This window comes from Sinocyclocheilus rhinocerous, unplaced genomic scaffold, assembly GCF_001515625.1.
Source record: "Sinocyclocheilus rhinocerous isolate Xijiao unplaced genomic scaffold, SAMN03320098_v1.1 scaffold448, whole genome shotgun sequence".
Taxonomy (NCBI): Eukaryota; Metazoa; Chordata; class Actinopteri; order Cypriniformes; family Cyprinidae; genus Sinocyclocheilus; species Sinocyclocheilus rhinocerous.
Genome location: NW_015651514.1, coordinates 793,267 through 810,710, shown reverse-complemented (window position 1 = coordinate 810,710; position 17,444 = coordinate 793,267). Strand labels below are relative to the sequence as shown.

Sequence of the window (17,444 nt, the reverse complement as noted above, 5' to 3'; positions counted from 1 at the left end):
CACTAATGAAAGGACGGAGCTGGACAATTCGTCGTAAATGAAAGAAAGCTGATTTAGTGAGAGTTAATATGAGACTGAAATGAAAGAGAATAACACCGACATTTCTAACGATACTAGATGGAGCAATTAGAGTGCCAGTGATATTGCAAGTAAAGTCAGCGGGAACTTTGGTGGTAAGTGATGGGGTACCAATAATGATGATCTCAGTTTCATCCATATTAAGTTTCAGAAAATTAGAGTTAAGCCATGTTTTTATATCCTGCACGCAAACAGAAATTGTATCAATTTGGGTGGATAGGGATGGCCTGCATGACGTGTAAATTTGAATGTCTTCAGCATAAAAATGATAGCTAAAGCCATGACGCTGTAGTATCTGACCCAATGGTAAAATATAAATAATAAACAGCAAAGACCCAAGAACTAACCCTGGGGGATGCCTTGTTTCAGGGGGGCAGTAGGGGATCTAAAATCCCAAGCAGAGATGTAAAACTGTCTATCACATAGGTATGAGGAGAGCCAGGAAAGAGCAGTACCAGATATACCCACAGCCGAAAGACGAGAGATAAGCAAATCATGAGAGATGGTATCGAAGGCAGAGCTGAGGTCAAGTAACAGACAGAGAGCCAGTGTCGCAAGAGAGTAATAAATCGTTCACTACCTTTACAAGGGCAGTTTCAGTACTATGTTGCGGACTAAAGCCGGACTGGAATGGGTCAAAGAGATTATCTGCCACTAGGAAAGACTGAAGCTGAGAAGCTACAGTACTCTCCAATAATTTAGCAATAAATGGTACATTTGAAATGGGACGATAATTGGATAAAACTTTGGGATCGAGATTGGGTTTCTTGAGAACTGGGGTGACTGCAGCAACTTTAAGTGACTCAAATGAATCACTTCAGAAGAAACATATAAATAAAAGCATTTGTTTTGTTGAGGATCCCTCGTGGAGAGAAATCCATTTGCGGGTCCTTTATCGGAGAAATATGAATTAATGAATCTATATATCATTATCCACTGGAACTGGCTCATAATTTTATGCCAAACGATTGCACACTTCATTATAATGCATGAGCGGTGGTTTAAAAGTTGCCTGTCTGATAAATGAATCCACTTCACTGATAAAGCTCCATTTTCTCTGTCTGTTTTCAGGGTTCATCAGTCTTCAAACCAAACCAGCATGGCTGCTTTACGACCAGATCTCTCCTGATTGAAGTCGTTCGCCTAAAAATTGCGTGACGCACTGAGAACTGCTCTTCAGCCAAAAATATCTCCTCAGCATATGCCAAAGTGCTTTTAGCTTTGTCCTTGTTATCCGCTTTGCAACCTCAGTGACATCAGCCAACGCCATGCAGACTTTCAATGCGAATCCGATTCTGGAGTGACCGTCAGCAGCATGTGGACTGTTTCCAACCGCTGCAGATGCGCGCAAAAAGACGGGAAGCTCTTGTTTTACAAAGTGCACGAACACATTAACAGTGCTTTATGAATGTGCAAAGAGAGATGGAGAACACTTTGACACCTTCGCACGTCGATGCATTGATGCATATCTAAAACGGATCGCTCATGCATCAAACCTAATGCCTGGAAACTACAGACAAACCTCTTTTGTACCTTAATAGATCACACAGATTGCAACAACGGCGTTTGTGTCATTCTCATTGTTCTGTATGATGTTGCAGCTGCACATGGTTATGAACATGTCAAAACAACCCTTGAATTTATGACTTTATGACAAAAGAATCTGACGTTCTCCGCAGCATAATATGTTTAGTTCCTCTTGTTTATTCCCATCTCCCAAATGGAGGCATGTAATTTACATTAACCCAGGTCTCAGACCTGGGTGGTTTTACACCTCAATGGGAACAGAAGGTAATTTGCATGGAATGACCCTCTACAGTAATCAAAGTATCTCTTAACTCTTAGGATCTGTATTATCTTTTAGTCTACTTTTGTAAGATTAAGACCATTGTACCACTCACCCTGAGACTATTCAAATGAAACCAAAACATGACTGTAAATCTTATTTGCATTCATATAGAACATTATACTATTGACCATTCTGAGTGAATCAAGTGGAGGGAGGAGATGAAAAGGAACTGATGCATATGTGAGAGAGGCGTTTCCTGCACCGCCACTCTGTGGGGTTTCTTCCAAGATGCCCGTGTAAGTTTGTATTGTCTGTTTCTCAGGAGATCAAAGTATCTGAGTTTCGGAACTGATGCATATGTGAGAGACGTTTTCCCGCATTTTCTCTCAGTGAGATGTGGAGACAGATGTCTGTATGTTAATGCACTGTGTGTGTATTGTCTGTCTCAGAAGATCAAAGTGTCTGAGGTTCTGTAATTCTTACAGGGTCAAGTCGACAGGAAGAAGAATTTGATTTTGAAATTAGCTCAGAAACAGAAGAAGGATTAGTAAGAGAAAAGCAGGACAGGGAATTACCAGAGAAATTAGGCTCAAAGCTAAAACTGATAGCGTTGTTCGAAAAGCCCCGGTGTATTAAAGGTAATAAAGTAATAAAGTTGTGCATGTTAGAGTATGGCTATATAATCACTAATTAACCGTAAAAATTTTGACTACTTTTTCAATATTATTTGTCTTAGAATAGATGGAATGTAGAATTTTAATATCTATTCTGTGGGAAAAAGAAAATGTTAGTTGTGTGTATAAGACAGCAACTGTTCATTTTTGTTGTCCCATTTGATTTTGTGTTTGACATATCAAATGAATCACTTCAGAAGAAACATATAAATAAAAGCATTTGTTTTGTTGAGGATCCCTCGTGGAGAGAAATCCATTTGCGGGTCCTTTATCGGAGAAATATGAATTAATGAATCTATATATCATTATCCACTGGAACTGGCTCATAATTTTATGCCAAACGAGTGCACACTTAATTATAATGCATGAGTGGTGGTTTAAAAGTTGCCTGTCTGATAAATAAATCCACTTCACTGATAAAGCTCCATTTTTTTTGTCTGTTTTCAGGGTTCATCAGTCTTCAAACCAAACCATCATGGCTGCTTTACGACCAACTCTCTCCTGATTGAAGCTGGTCGCCTAAAAATTGCGTGACTCACTGAGAACTGCTCTTCAGCCAAAAATATCTCCTCAGCATATGCCAAAGTGCTTTTAGCTTTGTCCTTGTTATCCGCTTTGCAACCTCAGTGACATCAGCCAACGCCATGCAGACTTTCAATGCGAATCCGATTCTGGAGTGACCGTCAGCAGCATGTGGACTGTTTCCAACCGCTGCAGATGCGCGCAAAAAGACGGGAAGCTCTTGTTTTACAAAGTGCACGAACACATTAACAGTGCTTTATGAATGTGCAAAGAGAGATGGAGAACACTTTGACACCTTCGCACGTCGATGCATTGATGCATATCTAAAACGGATCGCTCATGCATCAAACCTAATGCCTGGAAACTACAGACAAACCTCTTTTGTACCTTAATAGATCACACAGATTGCAACAACGGCGTTTGTGTCATTCTCATTGTTCTGTATGATGTTGCAGCTGCACATGGTTATGAACATGTCAAAACAACCCTTGAATTTATGACTTTATGACAAAAGAATCTGACGTTCTCCGCAGCATAATATGTTTAGTTCCTCTTGTTTATTCCTTCACCCACAGCTATTTTCCATGAACATACATCACTAAAAGCTCATCTAGGAGAAATGAGAAATGAGACACAACAGGTTAAATTTCATCACGTTCCCTCATTGCAATGCTGCAAATGCCCCAATGTTCTTGTACCACGGCCAATGCAGTAGTGCCGTTTTCATTGTTTTCTTGGAGAGATTCCAATATTAAGGTGCAAATCAAACTGACGCTCCAAAATCAGACCTTTATTAAATGCCTGGACATCTTGAACAGATGATTCCCCTCAAAGACAACATGACCCCGGAGTCATTCCACGAAAACTGTAGCAACTGCAGCCAGGTTCTCGTCCCGGAGCTGAACGTCATGAAGGCTGTTTTTCTGGGAATGGTGTTGGCGATCTTCATCATTTTTGGCGTTCTGGGCAACATCCTGGTCATCCTCTCAGTGGCTTGCCATCGTAATCTACGCACAGTTACGCATTACTTCATTGTGAACTTGGCGGTTGCGGACCTTTTGCTGAGCTCTACGGTTCTTCCATTTTCTACGGTCTTTGAAATGTTGGGTCGTTGGATTTTCGGACGCCCGTTTTGTAACGTTTGGGCGGCAATGGACGTCTTGTGCTGTACTGCGTCAATCATGAGCTTATGCGTGATTTCGGTGGACCGATATATCGGCGTTAGTTATCCTCTGCAATACCCGTCCATCGTAACGGAGCGACGGGCATTGCTTGCACTCGTTGTTTTGTGGGCTCTGTCCATTACCATCTCAATCGGACCTCTTTTTGGATGGAAGGAGCCGGCACCGGAGGACGAATCCATATGCAAGATAACCGAAGAACCCGGCTATGCCATTTTCTCCGCGTTAGGGTCCTTCTATCTCCCTCTAGTGGTGATTCTGTCGATGTATTGCCGCGTGTACGTGGTTGCGAGGAGGGAGACCCGAGGTCTGATTAGCGGACAGAAAACGGAAAAGTCTGATCACACCGCCGAGGCTGTAACTTTGCGGATACACCGTGGGAACACGACGGTGTCTGAAGACGAGGCCTTGCGCAACCGGACACACTTCGCATTGCGTCTGCTCAAGTTCTCCCGAGAGAAGAAGGCCGCTAAGACCCTGGGAATCGTGGTTGGATGCTTCGTCCTTTGTTGGCTTCCGTTTTTCCTGGTTCTTCCGATCGGCAAGTGTCTCACTTTTTACATTTGATTATAAGCAAATACCAGATTGTGAAATTGAAGATACCTTTGTCTGCCAAATCTATGCCAAAAAATGCATTTGTAATGTGTTTGACACAACAGACACACAAGTAGAAAAAATATATTAAGAGAAAACTGGTGACTGTAAGAAAAGAGTCGCGCCTTTCAGTTTAGGATCATTCTCAGATTTATTTATTTATTTGAGAAAGACTTTTATTCTTATCTTTTTTTTTTTTGTCATGAAAATTCAGTGTCACACCAAAGACATATTTAAATAGATAAACAAATTTGCACCGATAGCCTTGTGGGCAGCATGCCGGCATACAGTGCCATTGCGCTGCAGGTGTCCCGAGTTCGAATCCCTACTCGAGTACCTTTCCCGATCCCACCCCCCCCCTCTCTCCCACTTCACTTCCTGTCAGCTCTTATCTGTCCTATCATAATAAAAGGCAAAATAAATCTTAAATAAATGAAAAATAAATTACATGCATATTAATCACTTTTTTTCCCCGAATAATCACCATGTGCACCATTTGAGCCCCTTCAAATCCTCTTCTTTCTCTAAAGTTTGACTTTAGTTTTCCACAGCTTTTTGTATTTTTTAAAGGGGTCACATGACGCGATTTCATGTTTTCCTTTGTCTTTGGAGTGTTTCAAGTTGTTCGTGCATATACAGTATAAGATCCGTAAAGTCACAAAGATTAAAGTCTCAAACCCAAAGAGATGTTGGAAGATTTGCATAACACCACCCAAATGTATGCGCAAAGAAAGGCGGCGTAACTTTTATTCTCACTGTAGTATTGTTGCCGCCGCCATGGAAGCCTGTAAAAAAAAAATGGTAAGAGGCGCAACATTTCCGTCACACGCTTGAGGTATTCGGCCAATCACAACACACTGGATAGCTGGCCAATCAGAGCACACCGTGCTTTTCAGAATGATGAGCTTTGTAAGAATCGAGGAATCATTTCAGAAAGGTGGGGCAGAGAGGAGCAACAATAATGTACAGTATGTGGAAAATAATGTGTTTTTTGAACCTTAAACCGCATAAACACATTTCATTACACCAAATACACAAAATAATGTTCTTTTTAGCAACATCATATGACCCCTCTAATTAAATTTTTAGCAATGACCCCTTTAAACATGTTTTTAACATTGGTAACACCAATGGAAAAAGCTTAATTATTTATATTTTAATAGATATAATATTTTAATGTGTGTTTCTAAATAATTTTTAACATTTTTTTATATTAATTAATTTGTTTAGCTTTTTTGTGCATAACAATATAGAGTAAAAACATTTTACGTTATTTAATAGACAGTTAGGCATTTTATATGGAATTTTTCTTCAGTATTTTTGAATATTTGTCATCATATGTTGCAAATGACCCCTAGATGAGCCATTCACCTGTTTGGCAAAAGCATTGACTGTTTTTTTCTTCTTTCTATAACGTGTTTGAATTGTTTTGGACTAACAGGGAAAAAGTGATTTAGTGTGATTTACAGCAAGCTACAAAAGCAAAATGATGTCATGTCTGACATTTTAATGATTTTACAAGTGTAAACTTAAAGTTAAGGAGATGTCGACCTTGCCCCATTCAGATCAATAGGAATTGTACTGAGTACTACATTTCCACCAAGTGAACCAGCTTACCTCAAAAAGGACTTTGTCAGTGGTCAATGTGGTTTAAATGACTAGAAGACTGAAAATCATTTAAAGAGTTCTAGTTAACTTTGAGATGAGATGCTCTTTGCATTGTGTGAAAGAACTGGTCTGTATGTGTGATTTTCATGCTGTCCCCTGACAGAAATAGGTTAACGATACATGCACAGAGACTATTTTTTTTGTTTCCTGTCTGAAAGTAAAATGCACAGAGATTTTTCCAAATGCTAGAAGATGAGAAAATAATAACCTCAAGTGGGTAAAACGCTGCCATGTGGAAAATCGAGAAAATTGGTAAAATATTTGAGTCCACGCAGGCCTCGGCTGTTAGTGTTTTAGCGATTTTAGCATGTAAACAGGTCGAAAGGATCAACTCGCTTGTGGCTCGGCAAATCTTGTAGTGCAGCAGAAGTGTTTGTTGTGCCAATGGTTTAAAGGATGTTTGTTTAAACCTTCGTTTAGAGCGTTCTCTCAGACAACAGGGTCACGGGTGTTTACGCAATATGTTTGGCTTCAGAAATGAGTTTCACAGAGAGTCAGAACGATCTGTAATTCCCTTAATGCACAGCAGAGCTTCTCGGGTTCCCCAGACATGAATTTTAGCTGTTATTATATTTCCCACCCCTGCAATAGGGCTCTAGCGAGACCTTTCGGTTCAAGGTCAGTCAGAGTTAAACCACATAATAGAGTCTATTCGGTCTCAAAAAAGAGAAAGAATCCAGTAAACTGTATTATTGGAAAGCCAATGCAAACAAATAGCACAGTCTTATGAATCTGTGGTAAACGTGGGGAGCCTGTTTACTCAAAAGGACATGAAAATTATTCTGAATCTGCATGGGGATTTATAAGAAACACGATTTGCACGATATTGAATCGCTTGCTAATTAACTACCATTAAATTGCATATAATAGAGTGTTTAATAAAGCTCAGGGGATTCAATGACCTTATCAGTATGACTCAGTTTGAGACAAAACACAGCACACACTTGCTCTGCAAACCGTGTTTAGTAACCGTGAAATCTAAAACACCACCTTCAATAGGAAAGTTGTTCGTTTAATGTTACGCCGGTCGATGCAAATCTATTTTTGCATGTATGACATCTCGCTGTAAAGCTGAGAGACCCTTTCGCTCATTATGAAGTCTCCGTTTAGTTTGTGATCATTTAAAACAACAGGATAATTGTTTTCCCAGTAAAGTAATGCTATTTTCATCACTGCATGGTGCTGAAAGACTTCATATAGATGCTGTGTGGTATAATATCGAGGGGATTTTGCTGACAAATGTGGGTATTAGGATGAAGAATTTACCCTTCGGACAGACATTCTTCCTTTTAAATCTTCCCTCGATGCTTTCAGTACAGTAGCAGCAGTGAAGGGAGAATCACTTTAATGCTTGGTTGACTCTTAGGAACATCCATTGCATTAAAGTATAATAATATAAATTCATAATAAGTATCATAATACTGCATAAACACAATGACCTAATGAAAGACACACAGAACAAACCCACATGCAGCCAATAAAGCCAAAGAAAACAGTTCTTTAGAGGCGATCCTTACAAAAAAATCACCATAATTATTGTGTTAGGGATTGTTTCGAAGGTTTAAGGGTCTTTATAAGCAACCAACAGCAAAGACATGACAATTTAACACATCTTTAAGCAACCAACAGCAAGAAAACCCTAGAAACCACATAGCAACATGGCATTTTTTTTTTTTGTAAGGGCGAATACTCACATTTTATTCAGTAAATGTTAAATTCTTAAATTATGTTCTTCACAATATATATGAACCATATTGGTTAATTATTTTAAAATGATTATTTATTTATTTATTATTATTTCTCTATATTTTTATTATATATTTAATCACTTCTTCTATTTTTTATCTTTTTAATCGTAATCTTTTAAAACAGTGTTAGTTTAATAATTAGTTAACATTTTTTTAAATGCAATCTTTAGCAAAATAAATTTAAATTAAAACAAATCAAAATCAAAATAAGTATTATTTTTCTATACTTCACAATATTATGTTTTGATGCCTAAATTCACTTGTAGCATTTAACGCATTGTTACATAAATTAGGTTTAATTTTAAATTATTGTGACAAAATAGTGTACATTTTTATGCGTCACTGAAAACAAATTTGGTGTTTAAACAATTTACAGAAATTGCTAGTTTTCCAATAAATGACACATAGAATTAAACATGAAATTTTGAAGTAAAAATAGTATTTTCTTGTACAATGTCTTGTAAAAATCATTTTTTTTACAGTGTAAAAATATATAAATAAATACTCTAAAGCACTGAAAAAAAATTGGTGTAGAAACTATTTTCACCCAGAAATTTCAAAATTGTACAATAAATTACAAAGAAATTGCAAGGAATTAACATGACATTTTGAAGTAGAAATAGTATTTTCTTGTAACATCAGTTTTTACAGTGTAAATAAAATAAAGAAAAATATTCCGAAGCACTGAAAAAATTTTTGTAAATTCTACAATAAATTACAAAGAAAGCATAGCACATGCATATTAGGCCTATTGCTCTTTTGTTGATTTTGATTGCTTCTATTGTTCTCATTTGTAAGTCGCTTCGGATAAAAGCGTCTGCTAAATGACTAAATGTAAATGTACTTTTTTAAGGAGATGGAAATTTGTGATTTACATCAGGAACATTAACTGCTGCTATGGTAGAATGAAGTTAGTGTCTGTATGTGTTAGTTTTTGGTCAGTAGCTGTTCAGGACGTTTGTTGTCACCTGTAGCCGATTCTCTTATATTTCATGAGACGTCTATTATCTATTTCCAGGCAAGGCATGAACTGCATGACTGAACCACTGCATGTATTTGAGGGAGAACACAGTCGTACCGTGACGTATGCACGAGCTCTCGGCGAATCTTTAACATTGAATTCATGTCTGAAATTCTCACGTGGCATAAACTCTCTCTTTTCTCTGATCATTTACTTAGACAAGGAACCATGGGAAATGAGGCTGGAGGTACCAAACTGCTCAGGCTGAAAGAAATGAAATTGAAAACGAGCTCAGTCATCCTGTATTTTTGGAAGTGTTTGCAGACTGGATGCGTGAATAGAGTAAAATGCAGTAGGGATCCATGAGGCTTTAATAAATAATGGGCATCAGTATCTGCTGCGGTTAATATTACATTAGAGCTAATATTAAAGAGCAGTGGCTTGACATTAAGAAAAGCTCAGACCAATGTTTTTAGTTTTTGAGAGCAGTCGAGTCATTCTCAAACAATGACATCTATGTCCCCATGACTTACACTGATATAATGAACAGGCTGCTAAAATAAGTCACATTATTTGATAGATTTAACTTCAGTGATGCCAAAGTTGTGCATTTTTTAAATATCGCAATTATTTTAAAGTACTTGTTATAGGAATATTAGCCCTTTTTTCCTTTTATTAAAATGCTTTTTTTTTATTTTAAACTTTATTTTATGCTTTGACAATCAGGGTTATCATCAATAAATAAAACCATAAAAAAGCATTTCCATGACTTGAAATAAAATTAACATTAACTCAAATAAAATATATATTTTTTAAAATGTTGAAAATGTCTAATTTTTGCCAAGTTTAAGTACTAAAAATAAAGTTAATAAAGTAAATAAACAAATTATAATTTAAATGTACAGACATAAAAACGAATAAAAATGACAAAAACACTCATAAAAATGACTAAAACTTTAAAAATTATAATGAAAACAAAATATAATTAAAAATATTAACAAGACTAGTATATGATAACATGATAAAAACACTTTCACTGACATTTTTACAGATATTTTTATTATATATTTTATATTTCATATTTATCATATTTGAGAGTGTGAGATCATAAACTCAGATCTTTGTAGCTAGATGGTGAAAATGTCTAATTTTTGCCAAGTTTAAGTACTAACAATAAAGTTAATAAAGTAAATAAACAAACTATAATTTAAATGTACAGACATAAAAACAAAAACGAATAAAAATGACAAAAACACTCATAAAAATGACTAAAACTTTAAAAATTATAATGAAAACAAAATATAATTAAAATATTAACAAGACCTAGTATATGATAACATGATAAAAACACTTTCACTGACATTTTTACAGATATTTTTATTATATATTGTATATTTCATATTTATCATATTTGAGAGTGTGAGATCATAAACTCAGATCTTTGTAGCTAGATGGTGAAAATGTCTAATTTTTGCCAAGTTTAAGTACTAACAATAAAGTTAATAAAGTAAATAAACAAACTATAATTTAAATGTACAGACATAAAAACAAAAACGAATAAAAATGACAAAAACACTCATAAAAATGACTAAAACTTTAAAAATTATAATGAAAACAAAATATAATTAAAATATTAACAAGACTAGTATATGATAACATGATAAAAACACTTTCACTGACATTTTTACAGATATTTTTATTATATATTGTATATTTCATATTTATCATATTTGAGAGTGTGAGATCATAAACTCAGATCTTTTTAGCTAGATGGTGCAAATAGACACAAGCTATCTTACACTCAATCAGTATTTCATTAGGATTAGGCCTGTCAAGACTTTTTTCTTGGCTCAAAATACACAAATATTGTGGTGTGGTGCAATGATATTTATTCATTAAGGTGGTTATTAGTCGTTTTTGCACTAACCTTCAACCCTATAACATTTTGAATATGAATAATACCATCAAAACGGACTTCTTATCTATTTATATTTTAAAAGTATGTGTATTCCAAACCAATGCTATTTAGTAGCACTGAGATACTATTATAGCTTTTGTTTATATTTTGAATTAGAATTTATATTTATATGTTAATATTGCTTTCATGTTAAACAGCTTTATTTATTTATTTATATTTATTGGTTTAGTTTTAGTTATTTTAGTACATTAATTTATTTATGTATTTTTATATGCTTTTTATATTTTCTTTTATTTAGCATTTATTTGATTTCAAGAAAGAAAAAATGCTTTTTTATGGTTTTAGTTTTAACAAACTATAATAACCCTGTTCCAGACTTACAGGAGTGGTAATCATAGTTTATAGTGAGATAATAATAATAATAATAATAGTGAGTAATAATAGCTATTGGTACATTGCAAGCTGTAATCACATATTTAGGATTGGAGGTAATAGTTTAAATTGAAAACCCAGCTGAAAACCACTAATCTGAATATTAGGTTCTTCTTTTGTGGTTCCCAATGTCTATGGTGGTCCTTTGGGCCTGATGACTTGCGTCCAGCTTTTTAAATGAAAATTATTGGGGGGAAAAAAAACAGAAATTTCTAGATACAAATGTCACAGTTGTACTGAGCGTAACATAGGACTGTGTCAGAGGTCTTCGTGTGTTTGCAGAAATGTATGACGACACCAGATATGCCCTTATTAATGATGACTAACAGAAGATCCGGCAGTCAAGGACACTGTTAGACATATGCAAAGTGATGCTTCAGCAGGACCTGCTGGCTTGATTTAGCGTCAGATGTATGGCTGTTTATTTCCGTCTTCTAAGCCTCGTAAACGGGCTTTAAACCACACCTCAGTGCACTGAGGACATAACCTTTAATGGAATCTGACCTGATAACACTCACTTTCATCGCTTAGTCTTTTTACGAGAGCCGTTTGCCACAGCTGCAGAGAAAGTCTCAGGGTTTGACTGCAGCAAACACACTTTCAAGACGTTTCTGAGGTTCAGTCATTATCATTATGGGCATGGACGAAATTACCTTTGTTTTCTCATTTTCACTTCTTTCAATTTAATGCATCATTACATTGGATCCGCTATTTATATTTCTGCACACATCACTCGGGATAGAGTGGAACATCAGTCATTTAATGTTTCCATTTTTATGTTGTTCTCTCTCTTTATACATTAGAACATGGTGTGACTCCTAATAAAACCAGTCGTTACCATCAGAAGCTGGATGAATGAAGACTAGTCAAGAACGTGACCAGATTATAAGTCACTCCAAAATATTGGGTTTTTAATATAAACTTCATTTAGGACCATACATTTTTTTTTCATCATGTAAACTGGTGTTTAATTGTCATGTAAATAATGTAAAAATAAAGCATTTCCAGGGTATATTTCACTCCAAAATCAAAGTAAAGAAATTGATACTAATAAATATGTAAATAAATAAATTAAACATTCAGATAAGTATTAAATGTAATTATTATTATTATTATTATTTTGGCATTAGTCACGATGGATTACAATTTGTGGTTAGAAATGTGTTTAATTGTCATGTAAATAATGTCAAAATAAAGTATTTCCAGGTTATATTTCATTCAAAAATCAAAATAAGTAGATTTTAAAAATAAATGTTTATATTTGTTTTAAAATAAATTACAAATACATTTTACAGGCAAATACATTTTTAAATAAATATTTTTTGTTACAGTTAATTACTATGTCTAATTACTATGTAAACAATTTGTGGTTAAAATCGGTTTTATTGTCATGAAAATATTGTCGAAAAAAGCATTGTTATATTTCACACCAAAGTGATTTAAAATAATAATAATAAATAATAAATAAATATTTAATTAATTAATTACAAATAAATTGTACATACAAATAAATAAAAATAACAATATTTTGTATTACAGTCACAATGTGTTATGATGACAATTTCGCACCAAAGTGATTTAAAATAATAATAATAATAAATAATAAATAAATATTTAATTAATTAATTACAAATAAATTGTACATACAAATAAATAAAAAGAATACTATTTTGTATTATAGTCACAATGTGTTATGATGACAATTTGTAGTTAAAATGTGTTTAATTGTTTTTTTTTTAATGAATGAAATAAAACGTGCATACAGATACATGTAAAATATATCTGTTTTGTATTACAGTCATGATGCATTACTATGATGACAATTTGTGGTAAAAAATGTGAAATGAAAATAATGTCACAAAGCCAAAAATGTTAATGGTCCTAAAATAGATCTTTTAATTTCAGGGTGAAATATGACCTGGTGGACAGTAAGTGTAGATAAACCTCAGTCTAGCCTGAAGATACTAATGATTAAAGTGTGGCGTTTAGAGACTGTTCCCACAGCCCTGTCTGTCAGTCTCTGGCTCTCCTTCATCTTTGTGTGTAAAAGCCCCTCTAGACTCGCTCTTAAAGTGTGTTACGCGGCGAACCCAACTTTCTGTTCTGAGGACAGGTGCTGCGTCTCAAGGCCAGGTGGTTTCGCTAGACACTTGAATTCTTTTCATGGTACGACCAGTGTAAAAAAAAATCTAGTGGGTGTGTGAACAGTTAAATATATATCGATGCCGCTTTCTTTTCTGTGCCTCTGTCCTTTATAACGCCAAACAATTCCCTTCCTCTGAAAGGTCCTTCTCTGATCACATTGAGCCGGATTTATGACGGCAATTTGAATAAAACTATTAACCTTGATTAACGGACGAGTGTTCCAGCGTGAGATCAGATCAGATGCTATAAAAAGACTTGGCCGGCATTGTGATGCATGACGTAGTTATCCGTCCTGTCACATGGAGGCAGCGGCGAGAACAATGCTTTCAGAAGCATTCACACGTTTTTCTCTTTCCCAGACGTAACCTTTCTCATTTTCTGCTCCTTATCTGTTCATTTCAGGTCCCATTAATTATCCCCACTGCATGACAGAGATGAGTCTTCAATCTTTTTCAGAGAGAGAATGAAACCGCTGAAACATGTCTATTTAACTGTCTTTTAAATCCCAAAAGCCTGGACTTGACTTGTCAATTGATATCCAGATCCAGATGATTTTTACTGCACATGCATGGTTACATGTTGTTATTTTTATATGTATCTTAATAAAAACACCTGAAGCTTTTCTTTTCATGTAGCATGAAACGCATCTGCTTTTATGTGAGTTTATTCTTTGTGTGCATGTCATTTTACATCTGATGTCAAGACTGCAGGATACATTTTTTTTTTTGCTATTGTCGGTTTATTGATTTGATATTGATACCGATCCTATTTGTTTTAAAATGTAACCTTTTGATTTTATTGTGAATGATTCTTCAGTGCACATTATTCACACAATTTTCACCATCTGACATGAATATCGATTAATATTTAGTTTCACTAACTGATTATAGAAGTAAAATAGGTTGCAAATGTGCTATAGAAAGTATTAAAAAAATAGGCTACTGTGTACATGCAAGCAGATGAGGCCAAAATATGAGCTGAATTGCACGATAAGTGTTTTCTCCCCCATAGAACAGCGCGTTTAACTTGGCTTAATATAAAAAAAAATTATATTTTATTAAAAATATACACTATATACAGGAAAGGAAAGCAACGTGCTAATCCATTAAGCCTGTATTTCTTATATTAAATATATAGATGCATGTGTGTGTATTTATATATACATAATAAATATACACAGTACACACACATATATTATGTAAACAAAAACTTTTATTTTGGATGTGATTAATCGCGATTAATCGTTTGACAGCACTAATTTAAATATTTATAAAAGAATGTAAAAAAAAAAGTAATTTTTTTGATACATTTTGTAAATATTGTATACATATAGAATTTAGAAAAAATTTGAGCACATTAAGTTAAATTGTATATATAAATCACAATTTAACTTAAAATGTGCTCAGATTTTTTTATAATTTAAATGTGCCCAATTATATGTGTGTGTGTGTGTGTGTGTGTGTGTGTGTATATAGGCTATATGCATAATGATGAATATTTGAATAATCATGAATTATAATTTTTTGATGTTTGAATGTTTGATCCATAAAAATATGGAACAATTTTATGATGCTGGTCTAGTAAAATTCCGTACACTGATTCCCTTGACGAATTTTTAAATCCTCAAATAATGTGTCCTTTTCTATATCTAGGTTCAATCTTCCCGACATACAGACCCTCGGACACCGTCTTCAAGATCACGTTTTGGCTGGGCTACTTCAACAGCTGTATCAACCCCATCATCTACCCCTGCTCCAGTCAGGAGTTTAAGTGTACATGCAAGCAGATGAGGCCAAAATATGAGCTGAATTGCACGATAAGTGTTTTCTCCCCCATAGAACAGCGCGTTTAACTTGGCTTAATATAAAAAAAAATTATATTTTATTAAAAATATACACTATATACAGGAAAGGAAAGCAACGTGCTAATCCATTAAGCCTGTATTTCTTAATACTTGAGTCCAAGTTCAAAATAAAACTCTATGAACCGCTCCATTGTGAACGTATGGAACTGTATGAACCACTGCCATACACTGCAAGCTGGAAAGTAAACAGGAAGTGTTTGTCCGAACTCAACTGGTTTTGCGAGAGAATGCAAAAGTTTTGCGAGGGAACGCAAATATCTTAGTGAAAGAACGCAAAATATTAGAAAAAAATTTTTCCCTCCCACCCCAATTTTTTCCACTACCATGTCCCTTTAGGGGCTCCGTAGAAAATACTTGGTGAGTCTTCAAGATCACGTTTTGGCTGGGCTACTTCAACAGCTGTATCAACCCCATCATCTACCCCTGCTCCAGTCAGGAGTTTAAGAAAGCCTTCCTGAGCGTGTTGGGCGCCCGCTGCCTCCGCAAGAGATCCACGCCGTCCCACGCGCTCTACCAGAGCCACAGTCCCCGGCACGGCCAGTCTCAGATCCTCGGCCTGACGAGCCGCGACAACCCATCCTGCCTGAGCCCGTCCTCCTCCATCGCTCTGTCCCGCAGCCCGTCCTCCCAGCACGGCCGGGAATGGCAGGCCCCTTCCCGGACGTCGTCGGCAGGGACGACTGGTGTCAGCGCCGGGGTGAGCGTGGGAGCCAAAGTGGCGGGAATGTGCGGTAAGAACCTGCTGAGGACGTGCTGCTGCATGAGAATGGATTCGCCGCAGCCCGAGCCGCCCGCGCACAACTCGCTTCCCGTCATCAAAATCCATCAGCTCTCGCTGTGTGAGGACGGGGACGCGGTGTGAATGAGCACGCTGGGGAAATCACTCCACTCACGCTGGCTGTGATGCCACTTTGCCACTTGACAGAGCCTCAGACTGGAGAACACAAACTGATGAAGAAAAGAAAGCTTTGGATTGAAACGATCAGCGATGGGAACATGGAAAGCTGCTGCGACACTGCTGATGCTTAATAAAAGCACGGTTCAGCTTTGCATGAAAACTCTGTCTTTATTTACTCACTCTCGTGTCTTTCCAAACCTGTGGAATGACAGTCAGTGAACTGAAATGCAAATAAGATTTTGCAGCTTCGACAGAGGGAAGTGCATTAACTTTAACCCTGTAAAGCCTGAGATAGGAAATAATAGTAGGAAAAATCTCTTTTTTTTAAATGGAGCAGTCGGAACCTTTAGACAAAGTATAGATATATAAAGTAGGTTTGCATTTGTGTTGCTGGGTATCATATTTGATACATCAGGCATTTATGGCTGATAATATAAAGTATGATATAGGAGAATATGGAGCTCATACTTGAGGAGGAAAAACACCCCAATTTTATTCAGAGGCCCAAATAGAGCAACAATGTGACATTTGATGCAGACTCTGATATTTATATGGCCAAAAGGATGAAAAGTGTGTAATGTAAATCAGTGAGATTTTCATAACAGTATAACAGACTACTCACAAAAAAATGATATCAGTTATCACTATATCTCCCAATAATATGTCTTAGTAAGATGATATTTAATGCTTAGGTTTATGATCAAATCTCTGTAGTTTCGAAACCTATGCAACGCAATACAATGATGATTGAGAGATGAACAAATAAACCGTCCTCAAAAGCCTCATGACCATATTTGATACTCACATTTTAACATGATTTTTCTAAAAAAAGAATGTATAGACAATCAAGTAAACCTACTTCTGTCCATTAAGCGTTCCTCTTGAAATATTATTAACAATATAAAAGCTATTCTTTCATTTACTTTATAAAAATCAGTAAAGATTTCAAAAAGACGTGTGAAGCACAAGCTG

The 17,444-nt window shown here is 35.7% G+C and overlaps 1 protein-coding gene across 2 annotated transcripts; it reads left to right on the top strand.

The window, feature by feature from the left end:
* The first annotated feature begins 2,992 nt into the window (after window positions 1-2,992).
* Window positions 2,993-17,079, top strand: adra1aa (adrenoceptor alpha 1Aa). 2 transcript variants are annotated; one of them, XM_016518447.1, is made up of 3 exons: window positions 2,993-4,785; window positions 15,363-15,406; window positions 15,945-17,079. In XM_016518447.1, exons 1-3 carry the CDS (start codon window positions 3,861-3,863, stop codon window positions 16,434-16,436), a joined length of 1,461 nt encoding a protein of 486 aa, XP_016373933.1. In that variant the 5' UTR covers window positions 2,993-3,860; the 3' UTR covers window positions 16,437-17,079. The 2 variants fall into 2 exon arrangements, with proteins under 2 accessions (XP_016373933.1, XP_016373932.1); XM_016518446.1 differs by having other exon boundaries at window positions 15,363-15,472; window positions 16,011-17,079.
* The last annotated feature ends 365 nt before the right edge of the window (window positions 17,080-17,444 follow it).